This window comes from Rosa chinensis, chromosome 1, assembly GCF_002994745.2.
Source record: "Rosa chinensis cultivar Old Blush chromosome 1, RchiOBHm-V2, whole genome shotgun sequence".
NCBI classification, from domain to species: domain Eukaryota; kingdom Viridiplantae; phylum Streptophyta; class Magnoliopsida; order Rosales; family Rosaceae; genus Rosa; species Rosa chinensis.
Genome location: NC_037088.1, coordinates 65,556,437 through 65,565,851, shown reverse-complemented (window position 1 = coordinate 65,565,851; position 9,415 = coordinate 65,556,437). Strand labels below are relative to the sequence as shown.

Sequence of the window (9,415 nt, the reverse complement as noted above, 5' to 3'; positions counted from 1 at the left end):
TGTAGGCGTCCGCTGAGCCGCGCACTCTGGGAATTCGCCACTCTCCCCGCTACCCGAGCGGGCTCCTTCAACATGGCCAGCGGAGGCAGTAGGGGCAGCAGTGGGAGCGGTACTGGTTGTCGACGGAGCTTCCTTGGATGGCTGCACGACCGACATCGAAGCTTTTGCCCAGTCGATGGCGCCCTTTTGCTGCAGCATCTCTACATTAGCTAAGGCACCGGCCTTAAATGCCTTGGTCAGTGCCTTCTTGTACTCCGTCGACTGCTTATATGATTCAACAGCTGCAACCGCAGCACGGCCTCCCTCAGCCTCCAAGCGAGCGACTTCACCCTCCATCCGCTTGAGCTCCGGCAGACTCCTGCTGAAGGATCTCAACTTTCTTCTCCTTCGCGGTCACCCGATCTCGCAGCAGGGACATGTCCTGCTCCGCCTTGGAAAACCGCTCATTCTGCTCCAGGTGCCGCTCAATGGTCACGTTCAGCTTGCCCTTAGCATCTACCGCATCGCCGTCGGCCTTTGCCAAACGTCGCTCGACGTCAGCCAACTTTTCTTGGGTCTTCCCCAAGTCCCTATGGAGACCCGCCACTTCCTCCCTCAGCTCCCGCTCAACCAGGGGCTGCTTGGACACCGCCTGGAACATCTCGTGGAGCCCAACGGCAACGTGCCCAAAGGCTGTGCTGAAGGACGATTCGCTGACGGCGGTCGACCGAACTATCCCCTCCAGACCGCCGAACCCCAGCCGCTCGCAGAGGTGATACAGGAACTCCCGTTCACCGTCGTTGAGAAACTCGGCATAAGCGGCAAATGAATCCAAGCCGCTCGTACCCACCGCTGTAGCCACTTCAGCGGGAGCCTCGGGCAGAGCCTGCCTTGACTTCTTCAGCTGCTCGCGGGCCCCGGTGACCTCCACCTCTTCCTCTTCCCCGCTGGAGTCGGGTTGACGGTGCTTTCGCTGAAGGATCCTCGTACCCCCAGCAACGGCAGCCCTCGCACCCCCCCCCCCTCGACGGCTCCAACCCCACGATGGTTACCCCCTCCGTTGGGCCCACCGTTTTCTTTGGCACCCCGCGCAGTATCGCCGGCGCCCTTTCTTTCTGCGGCGCGGCCTCGCCCGTCGCGCCGGTCCCCCCCCCCAGAACGGCGGGCAGCCCGTCACCGCCGAGATGAGAGTGGTGCGGCATGGGGGCAGCACCACAGAAGCCTCTGATGGGCTTAGTGCCAGCGTATCGGCGTCCACCGCCGTTTTCTGTGCCGCCAGACCGGAAGCATACATAGCCTCCAGGAAATTATCTACTTCAGCACGGTCCATTGCTTTCTTGAAAGCGTCGCGGCTGGCCTTGTTTCCCGGTGGGGTCTCTACAAAAGTATACAACGGCAAGCCAGTTAGTTTGACGCAGCCGCAAAGCATGCAATACAGCGGAGAGTACTTCCCAACAGCACGCATTAGTTGTTGCGCTACCAACAGCTCCCACCCGGTGAGGAGACGGAAATCCAGTAAGTTGCGATTCCGCCAACAACCCCTGATGCGTGCTACGCGGCACTCTTCCTCACGAGTCAGGTTGTACCGCAACCCCGCTGCACAAAAAAGGCCACTATCAGTAGAAACAAAAACCCCGCCAGTCGTGTTCAGCGGAAACAAAACAAAAACAAAAACAAAAAAAAAACCTCGGATGGGCTGAAACTCCGACTTAATTCTAAACGTCGGCTCCCCCTCGTTAGACCCCGCTTGATACTCCCACCCTGTCGTGGCAATGCAGAAGGAACCCCGCCAGTACCACATCGAGTCCCTCAGGTTCTCGATCAGCTTGGGAGCTCCCTGGCGACGACTGAGGTTGACTTGCCCTCTACAACCCTGGCGCTTCACGTACACCAGTTCGTAGAAGTGTAGTACCTCCGCCACGGTCAGTCCTTCGCAACCATATAAACGCCACAGTGAGTTCAGCGCCAGCAACAACAGCCACATGTTGGGGCACACTTGCCCAAAGGCGATGCCGAACTCACACACAAGGATCTGCAGGTTCAGCACTAGCGGGAATGTCACTCCCTCGCGGAATATTGCCTCTTGCACCGCTGTGTGGCCCGCCGGCAGGATTGAAGCTTTCTCCTCTACCGTCGGCGGACGTAGCTTCACCACGCCGGGCAACCGGAACACCAGCTTCAGCCGGTTGACGGCAACAGCGGTCATCTTGCCTCCAGCCTCGTCAACAGGGGTGCCGTCCTCGAAGACCCACGCCGACTCGGTATCCTCCCCCTCTACGCCTCCCCCGCCAGCGGAACCTCTGGCGGCACTATTACTTTCTAGGCGCTCCTCATGCAAGGTATGGGCAGCGGCGGCTTCCCCCGCCCTGGAACTCTCCAGAAGCGACGCACGACCCATAGCTACGTCCCACGGAATGGTCTGTAGCGGCTCGACCTCTAGCGGTTCTAACAGTGAGGTTCCTGCACGGGCAGACGGAAGCAACGAGTCAATAAAATTTCTATCCGCCGCGTTGAACGACACTTCAGATCCGGATTCCTCACTGCTCTAAATCTCTATGACGTCGGCCATCCCAAAACCTTAAAACCCAAATCAGTTAGCTCACACGAAGATCTAAACTACCCCTACATCAGTCAGTGCCCAAGATCATCAAGAACACTCAAACCCAGAAAATGCCAAAACAAGAACAAACGCACTCAAACCCAGATTCGACCATCTAGGAAAGCCTTAACAACTCCAATGCTGTCACTCACAACCACCCTTCCCCAAATCCACTCTCACACCCTCACAGTACGTCGACAAATAGCATATCACAAAAACACCCAAAACCCAGAAATTCATCGAGGCAGACACCCAATGAAATAGGGAAATAGGAAAGAATACCAACCTTAACAGTGGAGCCTCTGACAGCAGTGTGTACACTAGTCTTCAAAGCCAGAGATCGTCGGTTCTTCCACGCACGAAAACTCGCCAATATCACCTCACCTTTCTTCTCCGATCTCAGGCTCAAAACGCTTGAAGACAACGAAGGCACAGTACAAAGTGTAGAACAGTGCCAAATATGCTATCTTCCCCCCCCCCTTTTATGTCAACGTCAAACAATCCTACGCCGTCCATTGAAAAACGACATCTGACGGCAGCCGTACACGTGTCCAGTACCTACAGTTACTCTCCGAATTAACTGAGGTGTCGCCTCGGTTACAAAATCCATCATTACTAACATTTATGACGAGGAGACGGCTAGGCGGAGGAGACGCACCTACTCACGCTAACCCTTTAGGGGTTCGCCACGTGTCAACCACTGTCAGAAGAAGCGTCTGGTAGAGGCCAGTACTTGTAGAGGGAGGGCACCAATCATCGGCTAAGTCACCGCTGAGCGAAACCCCGCTAGCGGAACTTCTCACTTGTCACTTTCCAGGTGACGACCCCGCTAGCGGAACTTCTCACTTGTCACTTTCCAGGTGACGAAGTCACCGTTGAGTGAAACCCCACTAGCAGAACTTCTCACTTGTCACTTTCCAGGTGACGAAGTCACCGCTGAGCGAAACCCCGCTAGCGGAACTTCTCACTTGTCACTTTCCAGGTGACGAAGTCACTGCTGAGCGAAACCCCGCCAGCGGAACTTCTCACTTGTCACTTTCCAAGTATCGAAGTCCGCTAAGGACTTCCACTTGACAATTTGCAAGGGGCAGCATCGGCTATACGTGACACTGCCGGCATAACCCCCCCCCCCCCCATCTCGCAAACCCCGTGCGTTGCCGAGCGCAACTCCGCTCAGTAACCTCCACCGAACACGTCCACCCGACCCTGTTTAAACTGCTACATCCAGCGGGGGGTATCCGCCAGCGGCGAATCCCGAGGCTACGCCTCACTCTGACAACGCCCTCCAAGCGGCATTACGGTCAGCTCGTCCCTACGGGACATGGGGACTTGTCAACAGTCTATGACGACCCTGATCAGGTACGTTGACTCCCGTCACCTGGGTACTAAGATTGGGTTCGCTACCCAACACCCTCTGCTCCGCGCAGCTCCCCCTCAACAAACAATTCGCCGACCATCCGGAGGTCCGTCTTGGCTAGGGAGTGGGGGACTCCCTAGCGGGCCTGGCAAGGGCCCACCCGAAAGGGTATAAAGTGTTTGCTCAGAAAGTCCATGGTTGACAACGCACTGACGCTAATTATGCTGCTGCAAAGTCTAGCGGAAGTAACGCTTCACACCGCCGATCAACTCCCCAACCAAGATTGCCCTCCTTGACTGGGGACTTGGGGGACTTGTACCTACATGTGCCAGAACGAGCATAATTAGCTATAATGAGCCACGCTCATTGTACCGCCGGAGGTACCAACTCCCGCCAAGGGGATAACCTGCGAAGGCACGGCCAGGCAGGCTACCTCTTAAGCCCTGGGCCGCCCCCAGATCACCGTCGACGCGGCGCGTCAAGATAGCATCAGAAGCTCCAGACGCTGGGAATCAAAGCACATCAATCCCACATCGGAAACAAAGAGGAAGATCAACCTCTTCCTCAACTATAGAAGGTTCTCTCCTGTCTCCTCATTAATTACGCAATTACTACTCATTTATTGTTATACTGTCCATACACAGTGACTGACTTAGGCATCGGAGCAGTGAAGACCGCCCAACGCAGTCTCCCTCTGATGCCCTGTCTATCGTGTTACAGTAAACAGAAATCATCCAATCTTCAGAGTAGCGGTCCGCCCACCGGACCCGCGTTAAACCTAGGAATCGGCTACCGCCGAACCTGAGCATTAACAGCCGTGTAGAAGATGAAGAAGAAGGAAAGAAAGAATAATCACATGTTGTTCACATGGGTTTGTGGTGAGTGGTCTCCATCTTTGTCTCCATGTTGATGCCTCACTTTCCAAAGCATTCAAGAAAAGAAAAGTTGCTGCAGCTACCAAGGAGAAGAAAAGAAAGGACCGGGTGGAAGAAAAGAAAGGAAAAGCTGTGGTCTCCACCACCAAGAAAAGTTGCCTAGGACAAAATAAATATGAACTTTGCACATAAAATGATGAGAGTGTCTTGTGCTCCAATGGTTGGGAGTAACGCTTTCGTGTAAGAGGTCGGGGTTCAAACCTCGCCTATTATCGAATTTTGTGAATATTTTGCTCAGAGCTGGGAAACTGGATTTTGGGCCCGAAAAGCCCGAAGACCGAACCGGCCCGTTTGGAATCGGTTTTTGTCTGTTTCCACTTTTGAAAAAGCTCGAACCGGGCCGAACCGATTGTTTCGGGTTCGGTCTCGGTTTTACCAAATTTCAGGCTCGGCCCGACCCGAGCCCAGGCCTACATCAAAGTATTAATGTTTTGTACAACAATTGCTTGTCTTGATGAGTGTTATTTGAGTAAATGAGTCGGTGTTGTAGGATTTGGTGGTCAGTTAATAATAATATTCTTTTTTTCTAGAGATGATTTGGACTTCTGGAAAGCTAATAGCATACTGTCATTAACAATACACCCATCTGCATTAAGTTTATCACGATAATGTTTATGCTGTATTAGCTGGTCTCACTTTTTTTTTTTTTTTTTTTAGAAAATGGGCTGTGCGGCAGCCCTCAAGCCTTGATAACCTTGATTAAAGAAACTGTCGAATACAATGGGGATATTGAGCCTAAACCCCTGATTACAATAAGTATAACATTTTGAAATATTATCCTGAGTCTCTTCTAAACTCTTGTACTCAATAAAGCACCAACTAGCAAAGAGCGCTCTACTGGCGACTCACACTTTATATATATGGTAGATTTGACATTTCAGTATGTGAAAATGCTCACTGGAACTAGGAAAACTTGGTTATTATGGTCCTCCCATGGTCCCATGTTCGACTAGCTAGCCAGAAAGATAAGAGAGTTTGGTGGCTTTGATCAAGGAATCTTCAAATTTCCAAATCCTTTTTCTCTGAGCCTGTTGTGGACTTCAAGGAATTCTCAATCTCTTTGGGATACGAAGAGTTTTCCTGCTTTAATTGGAACCACTTTCTGTGTGGTTTATTTGGGTTTCTGTCACTAATGGCAATTGGAATGTCATTGGGGAAGAGGTCTCGGAGCACAAAGGCATGCAATAGGGTTACTATGAAGAGAGCCATGACTGTGAGCGTGGCAATGAGAGAGAGTATGACAGCCAAAGCTTGAGTTGCTACATTCGTCACTTCATTCGAGTACCTGATGGTTGCAATGGCAGCACCGGTCATTGGGAAAGTGTATGCCCACCATGCCAGTGAGAACCTATTTGAATCGATGTTAGAAGGCTAGTTTAATGTACAGACTAATGATGGAAAATTACTTTCAGTACTCTAGAAATAAAAATGATGATATCTTACTTGAATCCTCGGAAAAAATTGACTCGGACTACCTGTAGAAGCAGAGAGATTGAAAGTTAGGAATACTGGTCTTAACAAAGTGAATGAGCAATGTCATCGGAATATCTTATCTTGCCAGATAGTCTGGCATGTTTCAGAACTTTCATCGACTACCAACATCACATGTTACATATATCATATATTGCAGGCTTGTTAACCTAATATGATCTCTTTTTTTTTTTTTTTTTTGAAAGAAAACCTGATATGATCTCTTAGTACTAAATGAAGTACTGCAACATAAATAGTGCAGCTTATGTATACTTGCCAATGAGAGATAAAGGAACATGGCGATGAAGTAACTAATCCGTGAGCCATAATCGAAGGAGCCTTGGATTCTTGCCCATGCCATTGAAGCTACGCTAGGTGCTGCAACAAACAGAAAGAACACAGGATGGAGTTCCTTTGGGATTACTGACTCATTTGTTGGTAGTCTCTGGTACAAAGTTACAAATAAGACCGTGTAGTGAGCCAACCCAACAGCAAAAAAGAATATTGGTCCTTCTTTTAGTCCCATTGATGCTCCTAGCAATGCCCCAACAAAGTTGCCAACAATAGAGAGATGGTTCACAGGATTCGCCACCTTTGAGAGCCGGCGGTCGCCTCCTGACATCCACTGCCCATAGATTTTAAGCTCAAGACATAGAATTGGTGCCATGAGGATGTACCAAAGAGCTGGATGGAGGTTGTTAGAAATTGAAGGTGGGACTCCAAGAGCTGTGAACAAAAGGGCTATAAATGGGGAAAAGAAGAAGTTGATTCGGATTGGATGGTAATACTCACGACGAACTGCTTCAAAGTAGAAGATGATTTTAAGAATGTAGATGCAAGCAACAATAACTAATAGAGCAAGAGAAATGAACCAGAGAACCAAATTTGGTGTTAAGCTCAAGTGGAGAAATTTTGTGGAGGCAGAGATAGGCAGGGTTTTCCACAAAATAGCTTGGCTGCTAACACCAAGACAGATGCTAAATGAAGAAATGGGATACCGGAGAAGAAATGGCCACTTCTTATCTTCTGGAAGCAGAATTTCCTCTGAAGCCTGTTCAATTACAAACCATTTATCACTTGTAAGATAATATCAAGCATTTGTAGATACTGAAAAATGAAACTAGATAAGATGAATTACCCTAAGGGTGTCCAACTCAGGCCCTTCCAATGCATCAAAGTATCTGTCTGCAGGTAAAGGGTCAACTTGATCTGTACTTTGCACAGAAGCATTCTCTGGTTGATCACTTTTTCTTGGTGGCTTTCCCCGTAGTAGTGAAGCTAGTGATATCTGCCTTTCAAGTTTCCCAGACCATGTCTTGAAATTATCAAACCTCTTATCTTTCAATCTTTCAATACTTGGTTGATAAGGACAATGCCCTATTTGAATTGCTTGATCTTCAAATGCAGAGATTTTTGACTGGGCCTGAGAGTGAAATTCTGCTTCTTCCGGTAGTTGGCTGCTACTAGCACGCTTAGTTGCGGCAGAATTAGAATCTGGAATTCCATTGTTGAAATTTGTTTCAGGGCTGAAGGGCACTTGTTTTGTGTTCTGTAACTGAATTTCCGCTGGCGATGGTGGCATGCTAAGAGATATCATAGCAGCCATCTCAGTTTTCTGTTATAAATATCATAGAAGAGAAGTCACTTTATGCATAAACCATTGTGAACTTTGCTTTTGGTTCTGATTGATCTTTTGGTATCAGCCACAAAGCAAACATGTATAGCACACGATCAAACATCTAGTAGACATTTACTCTTTTAAGACAATTACCTTAGCTGATGGGTCAGTTAGCTGATGCTTGTCATTGAAAAAGGTATGCTCCTTAACGTTATCAAACCGAACCACTTCATTTGATGATATGTATTTGATAGGAGATGGAATTTGAAGGCAAACATGTTCTTCAGACCCCATGGTTTTCCGTTTTCGATCACTAAAAGTTTGCAGCTGAAAAGTGTTGAAGACAGTTCAACCATTCAGAAGACTTTAATGATAGATGGTAAACCACTCAAATTTCTAATTATAGGCCTGTATTATACAGCAAGAAATTAAACTTGGTAGCATTCTAGCTAATTGATGATCCGATTGCATAGATTTTAATATATTCAGTTCTTTTTGGTTTAAAACTGCACTCCCTATGTCAAGAGATTTTACATTTATTAAGATATTGTATAGGAATATCACTGCAACATAGGCCCTGCATCACAACGTACTAAAGATATTGATGTAGTGCCTACATAATCTACACCAGAATCAGATGGTAGCCATATCATTTGTATCACTAATCAATGATAAGTAGTGCATGAGAAGAACAAAGAATACTAACCTCGAAAGAAGATGAACAATACCAGAAGAAAATTTGGGCACCAACTTCTCAGGAAATTGCAGAAAACCAGGTTCGATCAACTAGGCAGTGTGTACTGTATGTGTGTATGAGTGTCTGATTCTCTTTGGAGCAGATGAGTATCGAAGAAAGTACAGAATAAAGACCATATATATAGACAAATACAGGGGTGAAGAAGAACAAAGAGCAGCACAAGTCTTTCATCTATCTATTTGCAGTCATTAACAGGTGTAGTACGGACATGGCTGCTTAGGTATTCTGGTAATTAGTACTCTTTTGCAAAAGACACCAGCACATGCAATTAGGCTATTGGCTGTTGCAATCAATAGTTGCCTTGAAATGAACTGTTATTCATATCTTTGTTCACAACCTTGGGTTAGACAAGATGGACAATTAAAGAGCTATCCTTCAGCTAGCAAGTGGGACTGGACACAGAAATTAAACAAAATAAAACTACCATCCTAGGAAAATAAAACAACGGAGGAGAATTGTGACAGAGTTAAAAATTTGTCACTACAAGAACATGATAAACAAGTAAATGAAATTACACATTCATACTATGTTACTAACTTGATGCATTTCATCGAACACCTTATGTACGTCATATAACTTAAGCATTATCAATTTCATTGAGTAAACACACACCCTTAAATTTCAACCAAAAGAGATTAAAATGACACATTGTGAGGAGACAGTATAGATAAGTCAAATATGGGATGAAAATTCCGCAAAA

The 9,415-nt window shown here is 47.6% G+C and overlaps 1 protein-coding gene across 1 annotated transcript; it reads right to left on the bottom strand.

Moving 5' to 3' along the window:
• Positions 1–5,542: 5,542 nt before the first annotated feature.
• LOC121048774 (S-type anion channel SLAH2-like) lies at positions 5,543–8,999 on the bottom strand. The gene is made up of 6 exons (XM_024320759.2): positions 8,665–8,999; positions 8,112–8,285; positions 7,479–7,955; positions 6,618–7,391; positions 6,314–6,345; positions 5,543–6,218 (listed from the first exon to the last, which is right to left on the bottom strand). The coding sequence occupies exons 2-6, from the start codon at positions 8,250–8,252 to the stop codon at positions 5,870–5,872; spliced, it is 1,773 nt and encodes a 590-aa protein (XP_024176527.1). The 5' UTR covers positions 8,253–8,285; positions 8,665–8,999; the 3' UTR covers positions 5,543–5,869.
• Positions 9,000–9,415: the final 416 nt, after the last annotated feature.